Genomic DNA, 17322 nt, shown 5'->3' with positions numbered 1-17322 from the left:
CTAGACTTTCCAATCTGACAGTGACAGGAGAAACCCTGAGAATATGGCCCCAGGACATCCTTATAGCTCACTAATGAAGTCACTTCTAAGGTTCACCCTTCAGCCAAAGATTAGACCAAAAAACCAAACCCATTGCCATTGAGTTGATTCGAACTCATAGTGATGCTATAGGACAGAGTAGAACTGTCCCACAGAGTTTCCAAGGAGCTTCTGGTGGATTTGAACTGCTGACTTTTTACTTAGCACTTAACCACTATACCACCAGGGTTTAGACAGGCCCATAAAACAAAACAAGACTAAATGGGAACACCAGCCCAGGGGCAAGGATGAGAAGACAGGAGAGGGCAGGAAAGCTGGTAATGGGAACCAAGGTCAAGAAGGGGGAGTGTTGACATGTGGGGTTGGCAACCAATGTCACAAAACAATATGTGTATTGTTTAATGAGAAACTAGTTTGCTCTGTAAACCTTCATCTAAAGTACAATAAAAAGATTAAAAAAAAAAAAAAAGATAACCTTACCTCCAATAGCCACAAGGCTGAGATTTCTAAAAATCTAACATACAGGCTCATTCAGAGTGGCTGAATTACAATGCAAACTGAACTCCCACCTTGAAGGTATCTTCAGTTAAAGTGAGGGAATTGATTGGGAAAGAACACACTCATGAAAACTGGAATGAGGACATGGAGCCCCTGAATTCTGCTGAAACTTCTTGGCTAGTGGAAGCAGGCCCTTCCATACTTGTCTGAAGTGGTTAACCCTGCTTTGCCTGAAAAACCTGTAACAATCTCCCCTGAGGCAGTTGCCTTCATGGCACTACTGATTCTCCTTAGGACCTACTTTGTGCGTGTGTGCTTTAAATGAAAGTTTACAATTCAAGTCAGGTTCTTACACAAAATCTTAAACCCGCATTGTTATGTGACCCTAGCTGCTCTCCCTACAATGTCCCAACACACTCCTCATCTCCACCCTGGATTTCCCATGTCCGTTCAACCAGTTCCTGTCCTCCTTCTGCCTTCTTCTCATCTTGCCTCCAGACAGGAGCTGCCCACAAAGTTTCATGTGTCTACTTGAGCTAAGAACCACACACCTCACCAGTATCATTTTATGTCCTATAGTCCACTTTAATCTTTGTCTGAAGAGTTTGCTTTGAGAATGGTTTTAGTTTTGGGTGAACAGAGAGTCTGGGGGCCATGACCTTTGGGGTCCCTCCAGTCTCAATCAGACCATTAAGTCTGGCCTTTTCACTAGAACGTGAGGTCTGCATCCCACTTTACTCCTGCTCCATCAGGGATTCTCGGTTGTGTTCCCTGTCAGGGCAGTCATTGGTGGTAGCTGGGCACCATCTAGTTCTTTCAGTCTCAGGCTGATGGAGTCTCTGGTTTACTTGGCCCTTTCTTTCTCTTGGGCTTATATTGTCCTTGTGTCATTGGTGCTCTTCATTCTCCTTTGCTCCATGTGGGTTGAGACCAATTAATGCATCTTAGATGGCCGCTCTCTAGCTTTTAAGACCCCAGACCCACTCAACAAGATGGGATGTAGAACGTTTTCTTAATATGCTTTGTTATGCCAATCGACCTAGACGTACCCTGAAACCATGGTCTCCAGACCCCTTTCCCTGCTACTCTGTCCCTCAAAGTGTTTGGTTGTATTCAGGAAACTCCTTAGCTTTTGGATTAGTTCAGTTGTGCTAACTTCCCCTGTATTGCATATTGACCTTCCCTTCACCTAAAATAATTATTGTCTGCTATATCTAATTTTTTTTTTTTTTTTATATCTAATTAGTGAATATCCCTTTCCCTCCCTCCCCACCCATGTAACCATCAAAGAATGTTGTCTTCTGTGTTTAAATCTTTTCTTGAGTTCTTGTAGTAGTGGTCTTATATAATATTTGTCCTTTTGCAACTGACTAATTTCACTTAACATAATATCTTCAAGATTTCTCCAAGTTATGAGATGTTTCATGGATTAATCATTGTTCTTTATTATTGCGTAGTATTCCCTTGTGTGAATATACCATAATTTGTTTAACCATTCATCCTTTGATGGGCACCTTGGTTGTTTCCATCTTTTTGCTACTGTAAACAGTGCTGCAATGAACATGGGCATGCGTATATCTATTCCTGTGAAGGCTCTTATTTCTCTAGGATATACTCTAAGGAATGGGATTGCTGAACCATATGGTAGTTCTATTTCTAGCTTTCTAAGGGCACGCCAAATCAATTTCCAAAGTGGTTGTACCATTTCACATTCCTACCAGCAGTGTATAAGTGTTCCAGTCTCTCCATAACCTCTCCAACATTTATTATTTTGTGTTTATTGGATTAATGCCAGCCTTGTTGGGGTGAGATGGTATCTCACTGTAGTTTTTATTTGCATTTCTCTAACGGCTATTTCATCATGCATCTGGTAAAAAACATGTATCTAGTAGCCACCTGAATATCTTCTTTGGTGAAGTGCCTGTTCATATCCTTTGCCCATTTTTTAGTTGGGTTATTTGTCTTCTTATTGTTGAGGTTTTTGCAGCATCATGTAGATTTTAAAGTTTAAATGCTGATTGGATTTGTTACAGCCAAAAATTTTTTCCCAGTCTGTAGGTTGCCTTTTTACTCTTTTGGTGAAGTCTTTGAATGAGCATAAGTGTTCGATCTTTAGAAGCTCCCAGTTATCTAGTTTCTCTTCTGGTGTTTGTGCATTGTTAGTAATGTTTTGTATACTGTTTATGCCATGTATTAGGGCTCCTAGTGTTGTCCCTATTTTTTCTTTCATAATCTTTATCGTTTTAGATTTTATATTTAGGTCTTTGATCCATTTCGAGTTAAATTTTGTGCATGGTGTGAGGTAAGGGTCTTGTTTCATTTTTTTCTAGATGGATATTGAGTTATGCCAGTACCATTTGTTAATGAGACTGTCTTTTCCCTATTGAACAGACTTTGAGGCTTTGTCAGACATCAGTTGCTCACAGGTGGATGAATATATGTCTGGATTCTCAATTCTGTTCCACTGGTCTATGTATCTGTTGTTGTACCAGTACCAGGCTGTTTTGACTACCTTGGTGGTATAATAGGTTCTAAAATCAGGTAGAGTGAGGCCTCCCACCTAGTTCTTCTTTCTCAGTAATACTTTATCTGGGGCCTCTTCCTCTTCCATATGAAGTTGGTGATTTGTTTCTCCATCTCATTAAAAAATGCCATTGGAATTTGGATCAGGATTGTGTTTTATCTGTAGATCGCTTTGGGTAGAATAGACATTTTCACAATGTTTTTCCACTTCTGTGGGTCTCTTTTGGTTTCTTGCAGTAGTGTCTTGTAGTTTTCTTTGTATAGGTCTTTTATGTCTCTGGTTAGATTTATTTCTAAGAGTTTTATCTTCATGGCAGCTATTGTAAATGGTATTGATTTGGTGATTTCCTCTTCAACTTTCTCTTTGTTGGTGCAGAGGAATCCAACTGATTTTCATATGTTTATTTAGTATCCTGGTACTTTGCTGAAGTCTTCTATTAGTTCCAATAGTTTTCTTGTGGATTCTTAGGGGTTTTCTGTGTATAAGATTATATCATCTGCAAATAGAAATAATTTTACCTCTTCCTTACCAATTTGCATGCCCTTTATTTATTTTTCTAGCCTAATTGTTCTGCCTAGTACCTCCAGCACAATGTTGAATAAGAGTGGTGATAAAGGGCATCCTTGTCTGGTTCCCGTTCTCAAGGGGAATGCTTTCAGACTCTCTCCGTTTAGGATAATGTTGGCTGTTGGCTTTGTATAAATGTCCTTTATTATCTTGAGGAATTTTCCTTCTATTCCTTTTCTGCTGAGAGTTTTTATCATGAATGCGTGTTAGACTTTGTCCAAGTCCAAACAGGTCCCAAAGGGTGAGTATAAAATATGATCCCACAAGGAAAAGAACTGGATAATTTTTCCATTTTATCAGAAATCTGAGGAAAAGGTGCAGTAATGGATATTAAATGTGTGAGATAATGATGGAAGGAACATAAAGTTGAATCAGGCTGAATTTTTTGATATAAGCCCAAGAAGGAGAGATTCTGGATTTAATGTTTGAGCTCAAGGAGTTAGAAAGGACTCTAACAATTTTTTTGTTCGGTTGGTTGGAATGTGGATCCAAAGTGGCCAACACTAAATAAAGTTGAAACGCTACAATTGCCTTGGTATATATACTGTAAAGGAAGGCTTTTACAGACTTAAGGTGATTGGAATGCCAGAGCGGATTTATGTCAGACCCACACACCCACTGGAATGCTCAGAGGACACACATTTTACCATGACTGTGAGGAATACATTTATGAGGGTGTCCCAACATCCTTTAAGAGTTCTGTGGTCACTCTTCTTTGTCGGTCTGAAATTATTGTGGAAACTGCTACCATCAAACTGGGATCCCTAAATACAGTGGAGATAATAGTATCTCAGGATGACAGAAGCCAAGTGGCACCATTTAACCATACAAAAACACAGTGGAGGTGGTTACTATAACGAATAGTGGAGCCAAAGCAGTAGTCCAAATAGTCTGGCTCTCAGAGACCGATGACACTGGCTAGTTGATAATAGTATCCCTAGAAAAGAAATAGATGGGAAGTTGACAATTCTTACTTGATCTGTATTAGCAGAAAAGTTCCATATCAAATAAATAGAAGTCTAACTTGAATCATCAAAACAGGGACTTGTGGCCCCTCAATCACTTCCCAGATTTGACTTAGTTTACAAACCAAAACTTCTTGAATAAATGGAAGGTCAGGTCCCTTAAAAAGGACTCTGCCACATTGTAAAATATTCAGCCATTTCAGGAGGTAGCATATGATCAAGAACCTAAGGTACTGAAGGAAGAAGTCCAAGCTGCACTGAAGGCATTGGTGAAAAACAAGGCTCCAGGAACTGACACGATATCAATTGAAATGTTTCAACAAATGGATGCAGCACTTGCCTATGTCAGGAGATTTGGAAGACAGGTTCCTGGGCAACTGACTGGAAGAGATCCGTATTTGTGCCCATTTCAAAGACAGGTGATCCAACAGAATGTGGAAACTATCAAACAATATCATTAATATCAGACGCAAGTAAAATTTTACTGAAGATCATTCAAAAGTAGTTGCTGCAGTACATCAACAGGGAACTGCCAGAAATTCAAGCCAGATTCAGAAGAGGGTATGGAATGAGGGATATCATTGCTGATGTCAGATGGATCTTGGCTGAAAACAGAGAATACCAGAGAGATGCTTACCTGAGTTTTATTGACTATGCAAAGGCATTCAACTGTGTGGATCATAACAAATCATGGATAACATTGTGAAGAATGGGAATTCCAGAACACTTAATTGTGCTCATTCAGAAACTGTACATAGACCAAGAGGCAGTGGTTTGAACAGAGAGCAAGGGGCTACTGCATGGTTTAAAATCAAGGAAGGTGTGTGTCAGGGTTTCATCCTTTCATAATACTTATTCAATCTGTATGCTGACCAAATAATCCAAGAAGCTGGACTACCTGAAGAAGAATGTGGCATCAGGATTGGTGGAAGACTCATTAACAACCTGCCATATGCAGCTGACACAACCTTTGCTTGCTAAAAGCAGAGTTGAAGCATTTATTGATAAAGATCAAAGAGTATAGCCTTTAGTATGGATTACACCTCAATATAAAGAAAACAAAAATCTTCACAACTAGACCAATAAGCAACATCATGATAAACAGAGAAAATATTGAAGTTGTCAAGGATTTTATTCAACTTGAATCCACAATCGACGCCCACGGAAGCAGCAGTCAGGAAATCAAACAACATATTGCATTGGCAAATCTGCTGCAAAAAAAAAACCCTCTTTAAACTGTTAAAAAGCAAAGATGTCACTTTGAGGACTAAGGTGAGCCTGACCCATGCCATGATATTTTCAATTGCCTCATATGCGTGCAAAAGCTGGACAATGAATAAAGAAGACTGAAGAAGAATTGATGCCTTTGATTTATGACGTTGGTGAAGAATATTGAATATACCATGGACTACCAGAAGAATGAACAAGCCTGTACTGGAGGAAATACAGTCAGACTGCTCCTTGGAAGCGAAGATGGTGGGATTTCATCTCACATACTTTGGACATGTTATCAGGAGGGACCAGTCCCTGGAGAAGGACATCATGCTTGGTAAAGTAGAGGGCCAGTGAAAAAGAGAAAGATCCTCAACAAGATGGATTGTCACAGTGGCTGCAACAATGGGCTCAAGCATAACAATGATTGTGAGGACGGCACAGGACCGGGAAGTGTTTCCTTCTATTGTACACAGGGTACTTATGAGTCAGAACTGACTTAACAGCACCTAACAACAATAACATATTATCAAAAATTTATACTCTTAATCTTTGTTCAAGACTTCCCAAAAGAAATCTATACCCATTTACCAGGAAAATGAAATAATCAGACTTTTCAGGAATTACCAAACCCTGGCTCTAAACTGACACTACTTCCAGGAGACCCAAACATCACTGTGACCCACCAGTCAGTAGACATAGGAACTTATGGATCTTTAGCTCAGATCTGCACAACAGTAGGTCCAGCGGGCCCCTGAGCCCATCTTGTGGTTATTTTCCCGGTTCCATAATGTATAACTGGAATAGACATACTGGCAGAATCCTCACATTGTATTGGAGATAAGGGAAAATAATAAAGAGGTAAATAAAATAGAAGAGACAATAACAGAGAAAGTTAATAAATCCAAAAGTTGGTATTTTGAAAAGATTAATACAATTAATAAATCTTTAATGAGAATGTTCAACAAAGAGAAAACACAAATTAGCAATATTAGAATGAAAGGGAACATTATCTATAGACCCTACAGACGTTTAAAGGACAAAAAAGGAAGAGTATGAGCAATGTATCTTTCATATAATGAAATTTTGAAATATACAACTTACCTGTGATTATTAAGGTTGTGTATCAACTTGGCTGGGCTACTATTCTTAGTGGTTTGGCAGTTATGATGTAGTTTGGCAGTCATATAATGATGTGATCACCTCCATGGTGAGATTTGATATAATGTGGTCACCTCCATGATGGGATCTACTGTGAGTAGCCCTCAGTTGAAAGTGAGTTCCCTTGCAGCTGTGGCCTGCATCCAATATAGGTGGACTTTCTGGCAAGGCTCATGGGCTTTTGCTCACACTGGGTCCTGCAGCTGGCTCCTGTTCATCCGACCTCCAGTTCTTAGGATTTGAGCTAGTAGCTTACCTGCCATCTTCCCTCCTGATCTTGGGATTTGTTGGTCTTCAAAGCCTGTGAGCCAGCGTCCTGCTGTCTGGCTTACTGATCTTGGGTTTGCCAGCACCTGTGGCTACATAAATCAGGGAAAGCTTCTACCTTGTCCCGCATTCCAGCCTCTACAACTGCATAAGTCATTTCCTTAATATAAATCTCTCTCTCTCGCTCTGTCTATATATATATTTATACGCTTTACTGGTTTTGCTTCTCTAGAGAACCCAGCCTAACACATTACCAAAACTGACATAAGAAATTTAAAGTCCTAATACCTCTAAATCTATAAGAAATTAAATTCATTACCAAGAATCTTTCTACAAATAAAATGCTAGGTCCAGGTGGTTTCACTTAAGAATTATCACAAACACTTAGGGAAGAAATAACACCAATCATAACCAAACTCTTTTAGAAAACTTTTTGACTTATTTTATATGACCAGGAAAACTCTGATAGCAAATTCTGATAGCACTGGAAGAAAAGAAAATTAAAGACCAATGTCCCTCACAATCTTAGATGCAAAAATCCTTAAGAAAATATTAGTAAATTGAATCCAGCAATACAGAAAGGATAATACCAGTAGTTTATCATTTAAAAATCAATCATTGAAATTCATCACATTAACAGGATAAACCAGGAAAATGTATGGTCAACTCAATAACATTCGACAAAATTTAAGAATCATTCATGCTTTAAAAGAAAAACCTCTCAGCAAACTAGGAATAGAAAGGAATTTCCCCAACTTAGTAAAGGGCATCTACAGAAAGCCTACAGTTAACATCATATTAAATGGTGAAACATTTAAGTTTTCCACCTAAAATTAAGAACAAGGCCAAGGTATCCACTTTTGCCATTTGTACTCAACGCTGTACTAGAAGTCCTAGCCAATGCAAAAAGGAACAAAAACATAAAGGCATAAATATTGGAAAGGAAGGAAAACTGCCTGCACTTGCAGGCAAAATATTGTGTAAAAAAGTCTGTGTGAAGGAGCCCTGGTAGCCCGGGTGGTGCAAATGGTTAAGCACTCAGCTACTAACGGAAATGTTGGCAGTTTGAATCTACCCAGAGACTCTGTGGCCTGGCAATCTGTTTCCATAAAGATTACAATCAAGAAAGCCGTATGGGGGCAGTTCTACTCTGTCATATAGGGTCACTATGAGTTCAAATCAACTCAATAGCACCCAACAACCAGCTACAAAATGCTCCTCAAATTGTATATTTTAGATCTGTGTATTTCACTGTATCTAAATTTTATCTCAAAACATTATGTAAACATTGAAATTTCCAAAAAAAATTTTTTAAAAGATAGAAGGGATAAATCCCCCACCGCATCCCACCATTCCATAAAAGGTCACCTGGATCTCTAAAGCATCCTCCCAATTCTTCCAACTGTATCCAATAAAATATAATAAAAGATATGGCAGTTTTGCTGGTTTGTGGAACACCCTCCATGTACAGTCTGAATCCAAGCTCTGCTCTGTCTAAATGTCCTGTTTTAGGTAAATCACTTCTACAGGCATGTAAAGTGTAAATTTAAAGGGCACAAGACAGCCAGCAGACTATTAGAATGTGGCTTCAATAATCTGGGTGAGAAATGATGACAGCCTCAACCAGGGCAGCTGTTGTACAGATAAAAAGCTTTAAATAACAAAGTTGAGGCAACCACTTTGCAAAGAAAAGGTGGGCTGGTGAGGTTGTGCTCGTATTTGCAAGGCTGCTTTAAAGGTTCACAGGTCTTGCATATGATCAATTATAAAAGAAAAAGAATTCCAAATCACATTTGCTTCCTGTCATAGATTGAATAGTGTCCCCCAGAAATATGTGTCAACATGGTTGGGCCATGATTCCCAGTATCGTGTGGTTGTTTTCCATTTGTGATTTTCCTATGTGTTGTAAATCATAATCTCTGCCAGAGGTTAGAGAGGATTAGGGTGGGATGTAACATGGTTGCTCAGGTCACGTCCCTGATCCAATGTAAAGAGAGTTTCCCTGGGGTGTGGCCTGCACCACCTTTTATCTTACAAGAGATAAAAGGAAAGGGAAACAAGCAGAGAGTTGGGAACCTCATACCACCAAGAAAGCAGTGCCAGCAGCAGAGCACAACCTTTGGACCCAAGGTTCCTGTGCAGAAAATCTCCTAGTCCAGGGGGAGACTGATAACAAGGACCTTCCTCCAGAGCCGACAGAGAAAGAAAGACTTCCCCTGGAGCTGAAGCCCTAAATTTGGACTTCTAGCCTACTAGACTGTGAGAAAATAAATTTCTGTTTGTTAAAGCCATCCACTTGTAGTACTTCTGTTATAGCAACACTAGATAGTTAAGACACTTCCCTAATCAAATGCAGTATATATCCTCGACATGTATGGAGCGTGTTCAATCAGAAAGTTGCAAGGTACTTAGATGGAGAGATCAGTATAAGATGAGTCTACCTTAAAGAGCCCCATTTGATGATATCATAAGGACATGCATGTCTGCATAACTGAAACAGTTCTTCAGTTTCATCGAGATTCAGTCAATCCTCCATTTTGGCAAACAAGAACAAAACAGTTGCATGACAGAGTAGATTTTTAAACCACTGAGTGGCTTTGAGGCCTATGGTCATAGCCATGGTGTACCCACTGAGGAGTGCAGAGTCCCAGCCATCTCCTATACCAAGGGGAGCACAGAAGAGCAGGCAGTGGATGCCGGATCAAGAGGCCGCCTGCATCATGTAGTCTAAACAATGGCGGGAAGTGGTGGTGATGGTGGCAGCGCCGGCAGCAGCTCTGTAACCTATATACCCTGATCTCACACTTGGTGTGGACTGACATTTCTCTAGAAACACTGATGAGGGAAGAACATGTCCTCTGTCAGCAAGGAAGTATTGCCAAGCATACTTGGCATTCCTTGAATGTCAGAGATGGTGATGAAAGCAATTGTAATACTTTCTCCTGGGATACTAAGGGAGGCTTATGCTGTAGAACAGACTGGATTCATTCTGTATCCAGGTAAATCATGAAGATGTGTTAATGAATCCAGTGACTGGAAGAACCTTAACTCTGGGTTCTGCTTGTATAGCAGAGATTGTTAGTTGCCTCATAATTTTTTTTCTCTCCCCTTTCTGTACTAACACAACCATGACTTTATTCTTGTTTTTAAACTATGTAATTCCATTTATGTCAAGTCCAAAAAATAAGGAAAACTAAATCTTAATATTTAGGGATACATACTTATTAAGGTAGTAAAATTATAAAGAAAAGCAAAGATTAGAGTAAAAGAAGAGTGATTACTTTTGCAAGGTGGGGAAGAGCTGGTAATTGGGAAGGGATACAAAGGGGGCTTTGGGAATGGTGATGATCTATTTTTTGAGTTGGATGGTGGTTCTCATTAAAACTAAGGGTAGCCAATGAGATGTGAGCAGAAGTCATTGGGTGGAGCTTCCAGGAAATCTTAAAGGGGTCTGAATCATCTTGAGAATACACTCTTTATGCTATTCTCCCCATCCCCCTTTCCAACTGCAATTTGAAAATGATGGCTGGAGCTCCAGCAGTTATCTTGGGCCATCAAGTGACCTTGAAGATAAAGGCCATGATAAAAATGATGGGCAGGAAAATAAAAGAACTCTGATGAGTATGGAGTTGCTTTATCAACCCTGGACACCATACCCAGGCTTCTTTTACTTAAGAGAGAAATAAACCTCTCTCTTATCTAAATTACTATTAGGGTTCTCTTAAAGACAGCCAAACCTAGTTCTAATTGACACGGCTGGTTTACAGGATTAATATCTAAGGGAAGAGTACTTCCATGAGGTAATAAAATGAAGGACTCGTTGAACTGAGACTGCCACCTGGCCACTTCTCCCACATCACTGATCTTAAAAAAGGTATGAGGCAGGGGATTATGCGTTGGCTAAGTTAATTGGATTTATCTATTTAAAACATAAGTCAGATTCATGTCACTCCTCTGCTTAAAACCTTACAAGAGTTCCCCGTGCTACTCCAAGTAGAATCAGAATCCTTGCTGTGACCCATCAGGCCCTACAATGCCTGGACTCCTGTACTGGTTTCCTGTGGGTACTGAACACATTACCACGAACAGGCAGCTTAAAACAACAAAAAGTTATTCTCTGATAGTTTTGTAGGTGAGAACTCTGGAATCAAGGTGTCCACAGAATTGGTTCCTTCTGGAGACTCTGAGGGAGAATCTGTTCCATGCCTCTCTCCTAGTTTCTGGCGGCTGTCAACAACCCTTGGTGTTCCTCAGCTTGTAGATACATTTCTCCCATCCCTGTCTCTGTCTTCACATAACCTTCTCCTCTGTGCCTCCCCATCTTTTCCTCTTCTGTCTGTCTCAAATATCCCTCTGCCTCTTATAAGAATACATGTCCTTGGATATAGGACCCACCTGGATAATCCAGGATGATCCCTTCATCTCAAGACCCTTAACTTAATTACACCTGCTAAGACCCTTGTTCTAAATAAAGCAGGGTTCACAAGTTACAGAAATTAGGATACATGCACATCTTGGAGGCCACCATTCAACCATCTGCACGTCACTCTTCTCCTCAGAACTTTCCAATAGCTCCCACTCAGAGCCATATAATTCTAGGTTCAAACGTATTTTCTTTGAATACTTGAAAACATTACTCCTTTATCTTCTTGAAGCCAGTGTTTCTGTTAAGTCTAGTCCTTCAAGAGGAGTATTAAACTCCATTTCCTGGAGGGTGAAGTATCTATATATATTGTTTGGAATTCTTCTGTAAGAAAGCCTTGTTTCTTCTCCTCTATTTATTTCTTGCTGTGCCCAACCAGGCCCTACACTATCTAGCCTCCTATTACCTGTGACCTCCTTTTCTCCTAGCCTCCCTTACTCCTGTGTCCTAGCTATATCACCTTCCTTGTTTATCCTAGATCACACTAGGCATTCACCTGCCTCAGGGGCTTTGTACTGGCTATTTCCTAAACCTGGGAGTGCTTTTCCTCCTGGTACCCTCATGGCTACTACTACTACCATAAGGATTAAATCTGTACTTACTACGCATCTTGTAAAATTTCTAAGTCTCTTTACTGAAACAGACAAAAAGATTTTCTATAATACCAAAATATTTGTTTTAGTAGTTCCAATAATGGATAGCTTGTTTTCTGTGTCAGAAAATGTTTGTTAAAGGAAACCATGGATTCTGTAGAAAGCTGTTGCTTTACAGATGTAAGCTATGTTTGTCATTGGATGTTAATTGGACTCATCTGCTTAGGGAAGTTCAACTCTCTGACCATGACCTCTGTGATATAGCTCAAATTTACTCAATCAATATGCAAAGACCGTGTAGATTTTCTTAGAATACAACTTGGCTAAAGGCATTCCTTCTTGTTTTTTTTTTTTAAAGGTAAATTTCAAATTAGCATCTCTAATAGATTGTTTTGAACTATAATTCAATATATCAGTTTTTCTTGACGACTGAGAAAAGATGTATGCGAACACTATATCACAGAGAATTAGAATACAGAATACATACAGAACTCCCAGAAATTAGTAAGGAAAAAATTAGTAAAAATAAAAACAAATTAGTAAGAAAAGGACAAAGGATATGAAAAGTCAAGTAACAGAATAAGAAAACATAAATGGCAAAAAAAAAAAAAAAAAACTCATGCAAAATACTTTCAACCTCACAGTAAATCAAAGAAAAGAAAGAAAACAACAAAGATACCATTTTCACAGTCAAAGGACTGGCACAAGAAATTCTCATGCAATGCTGTGGAAGTTGTAAATTAGTATACCCTTTTTCAAGAGCAATATGGCATTATCTAAAATGCCGAAGATACATTTACCAAGATACACTTAACCCTCGACCCAGCAATGTTACTCCCAGGTACTTACCGAGGAAAACACTACCATCTCCATCTTCACAGCACGTAGAAATTAACCACTGCTTCTGGCACTTACCAGTGGTTTATCCTAGTCAAGTTACTTAACTTCTTTCTATGCTTCAGCTTCTTCATCTGTAAAATGGAGATAATTATAATACCTTTTCCACAAGGTTATCATGAATATTGAATTAGTTAATTTATGTAAAACAAGCCCCCTTACATATGGCAGGTGACACCATCATACATATTATATATAGATACTGCTCACTGGCTAAGGCTGCTCAAGCCCAGAGCCCACATGCTCTAGGTGTCTCAGGTCTCATCCATCTGCCCCGAGAGCAGAGGAGACCAAAATCTTGTTCTAGGTATAGCCATTGACAGGACACTGGCATGTCACAGTTCACTGCGGACTAGAGCCCTCATATATTTGCTTGTACAAGAAGACAGGCACAAGGATATTTGTTGCAGCAGTGTTGGTAATAGCAAAAAATTAGAAATAATTTAAATGTTCATCAATAAGAAAATCCACAAATGGCATTAATATTCATTCAAAGGAATACTATATAGGTATTCAAAAGAATAAACGAGACTTAAATGCCTAGTTTTCGTACAAATTTCAAGAACAATGTAGAGTGATAAAAACAAGCCGCAGATGAATACACATAGTATATAAAAGATTAATATAAAAGCATTCAGTGCAATACTCTATTTAATAATAGTACAAACACCTACACAGAAATTATTAACACCATAATCAGGATTGTGGTTTCCTCTGAAATGGAGAGAGAGAGTAGAGAAAAGGGCACTGAACCTCCAATTGTGTCTGTAATACTCTATTTATTAAAAACAAAAACTGAAGTGTATATATATGACAAAATGTCGGAATTTTACAGACTTGAGGGTTGATGCATGGGTGTTGTTTATATTATTCTCTCTGATTTTCTGTAGGCCAGAGACATAACCTTTTACAAATTCAACCTTGTGATAAATGAACGTGTGGGTGGTAAGGGAAAGGGAAGGGTTTTGGATGATTCCAAAGATTCCGCCTTAGATGACAGAGTGGTGCCATTTGTCAAGATTGAGACTGTAGGAGAACTGCCATCTTTAAACAATCACCTCATCACATCAATCAGTAAAAAGGGGGTGGGAGGAGGAGTTAAGCTAATTCAAACCATGATCCAAGGTGACAAAGGAACTTTATCTTCAAAATAGAACTTGGAAAGTCATCTCAGCACACCCATCAAAAACAAAAAATTCTGAGTCCTGACTCGAATACTTTTGTACAAATAACCTAATGTTCTTTCCTTAGGTCTTTGCCTGAGAAGTGGAAATCATCGTGTATGCAAAGAGAAGTAAAACAGATTATTTAATAATTATGAAAAACTTGAAAGGTAAAAACTCATTTAAAACCAACAGGAACTATTTTTTTTTTTAAAGAAAACTGGGAAAATGGTTAACCAAAGAAATATGTTTAGATTTACATTTAAAATGTGAAACATGAAGGGAAAAGCAGTAGCATGTAAACTGAAAAAACTGAGGTAACATGAGGGTAGGTAATGGCAGAGTCTAGAGAAGATATCATCCCCCGTATTAATGCTTTTTCAGATTTCAACTTTATTTATTCAGCTTATCCTCCTACTTCATCTCTTTTTATTGTTTATTTTCCAGTAATATATTTTTTTCTTGCTTTTAATGGTTCAGGTCCACAATCTCTTATTTAAAACTCAGGACCAGACAGGTTTTAGAATTCAGGGTTTTATTCTGATTCCAGAAAGTAACGTGGTGATACAGAGTATATTACATAAATACCTGCCGCAGAGCCTGAGGCATTGCACGATAATCAAACCCATTGATATTTCTGCAGAAAAATATATGAACATTCACACTGAGATAACTAAAAAACATAAATCTCACTGAAGGAAGAAGTCCAATTTCAAGTGGGTAGAAAGGAGCAAATGAAAAGAGAGAAACAGAGATATACATGGTGGAGACAACAGGGCCCATAAATGCCAGAAAGAGGGCACAGTTAGTTCTACTTCTACTTTGCACATTTGCAGCTCCATTTCAAGTCCACAGTACCTTTCAACTAAAAAAAAAACCTCACTGCCATTGAGTCCGTTCCAACTCACAGCAACCCTATGGTGACCCTATAGGACAGAGTAGAACTGCCCCATAGGGTTTCAGAGGCTGTAAATCTGTATGGAAGACAATTGCCACAACTTTCTCCTACAGAGCAACTGGTGGATTCAAACCACCAACCCTTTAGTTAGCAGCTGGTCACTTTAACCATCGCACTATTAGGGTCTCTTCATCCTTTGAATGAACCCCTTTTTTCACAATGGGTGTGAGTGAGACTCAACCACCACCAAGGCTGTAGCTGCCAAGCAGTGACACTAAGAATAAATACCTCCTTACTGTCCAGTGTCTCGAGTGGGTTCCACAAGGAGCTCTCCAGTTCCTTTCCCTGAGAAACTGTGAGAATGTTAGTAATGCACTGGCGTGAACTGGTTCAAATGGAGCCGGATGTGGCCCAGATCACCTACAGCTATACTCTATAGGCCTATCTTTACCAGTTAGAAGAGTTTAGTCTTGGTTTGATTCAAACTCTCTCTTGATTGTAAGAGACTCACCTATAAAGTCCAGTTTTGGGGAGCCCATTCTCTGGAGAGATTCATGCTTTGAAGCAATTTACAAATATGAGTTGATCACAAAGAGATAGTTTGTATTATTAAAAATAGAGAATATTTTTGAAACCAGATGCTGTCATTATGCAAAATTTATCCAGTGCTCTCAGATGTTGTTATAAAAGAGCTACATATGCATACAACAGAGAATACATATTCTGATCAATGTATGATGTTTGCAATTGAAGTTTAATTTTAAATTTGATTATAGAACTGTAGTATATAAAATTATTAAAGAGTCTAATGGGGATGTCCTTTCTAGAAATATGATGAACTATGAACTAGATACCAAGACATGCCTGCGTGCTGAAAACAACTCAAATTCCAAGCAATTTCCTTAAGATACTTGTAAAATGAATTAATAAGCTGACAAGAAAGAAAAGAATCTTTGGAGGCCAAAAATCAAGTTAACACAGGAAACCAGAGCACTAAAATCACCTTTCACTAAGAATGCATTTGCCAAACGGGTTGTGATATGGAAGTTTGCTTTTGTAAGTTTCGCTCCAGGCAGGGGAAAAGAGACAACTCCTAGGCAGATAAAGATGGGGAGTCTAAGAGGGTCATAAAGGTGGGACCCTAAACAATATGCACCCTCGACATAAAGATCACCACCACAACCACCACATTGAGAAGACAGCAAGGAAAACTCCCTATTTTGAAATGGGGTGTCTGGTGGAAGAAGAGTCCCCTGAGATTTCTTCATTTTAAGCCACACTGCAGGTGAGTTTGAGCCCCAAATTATGCAACCTTGTAGTCAAATAAACCTCAGGAGATTTTGGCTTCAAGCTATCCCAAACCGATAGTGCCTTCAGATGCCTGGAATTAGCAAAGGTTAAGCCCTGGTGGCACAAGCTGCAAACCAAAAATTTTGCCATTCAGACTCACCCAGCAGCCTTGTGATCTGCTTCTGTAGAGATTACAGCCAAGAAAACCTGAAGAGGGAGTTCTACTGTGTCACATGGGGTCACTAGGTGTCAGAATCAACTCATTGGCACCCCAAAATGAAAATATTCCTCCCTAAAATAATTGACCCTGACCTTGAGACACAAGTATTTCTCACACATAAATTTCCAAGGCAGAGATAGGGCCAAGATGGCAGAATAGCCAGATGCTTCCGGTGATCCCTCTTACAACAAAGACCCGAAAAAGCAAGTCAAATAATTAATTTATCACAATCTAGGAGCCCTGAACATCATAGGCAAAGTTAGAAAATGGACTGACCTGCAGGGGGAAGCAGAGACAGTTCAGAAGTAGAGAGGAGCTGCTGGACCTGATTTGCTGGGATCCCTCTGGTACGATTTTCCAGGAGCAGCTGCAGCAGGCTGGTAGTAGCATTCGGCCACAGTTTCCTCAGAGAGAAACAGCCAGCCACACAGCCTACTCACACCTGCTCACACCAGAGAAGAATTGCGCTCTCGGCAAAAGCTAAGTACTTGTGTATATTTTGCCGTGCCCTCTGCTCCCAGCCTTCTTCAGAGGCTGTTGATTTCCCTGGGCCTGAGATAGACTCTGTTGAGTGCCGGGAACCATTCTCCTGGCCTTGAGGAAGG

General features: G+C 39.4%; 1 protein-coding gene across 4 annotated transcripts in view; it reads right to left on the bottom strand.

Moving 5' to 3' along the window:
* The window catches only part of ENPP6 (ectonucleotide pyrophosphatase/phosphodiesterase 6), a 337158-nt gene that overhangs the window by 187035 nt on the left and 132801 nt on the right, over positions 1-17322 (bottom strand). For 2 of the 4 annotated variants that reach the window (XM_064273537.1, XM_064273539.1), the window contains exons 2-3: positions 13099-13223; positions 7223-7325 (exon numbers count right to left, since the gene is read on the bottom strand). In XM_064273537.1, the coding sequence (XP_064129607.1) occupies positions 7223-7325; positions 13099-13122 (127 nt within the window). In that variant the 5' untranslated portion in view covers positions 13123-13223. Of the gene's footprint in view, positions 1-7222; positions 7326-13098; positions 13224-17322 lie in introns of those variants that run through there. The other 2 variants (XM_064273538.1, XM_064273540.1) reach the window with 2 other exon arrangements.

This window comes from Loxodonta africana, chromosome 21 (assembly GCF_030014295.1).
Source record: "Loxodonta africana isolate mLoxAfr1 chromosome 21, mLoxAfr1.hap2, whole genome shotgun sequence".
Taxonomy (NCBI): Eukaryota; Metazoa; Chordata; class Mammalia; order Proboscidea; family Elephantidae; genus Loxodonta; species Loxodonta africana.
This window is presented reverse-complemented; position numbering and strand designations above follow the sequence as displayed.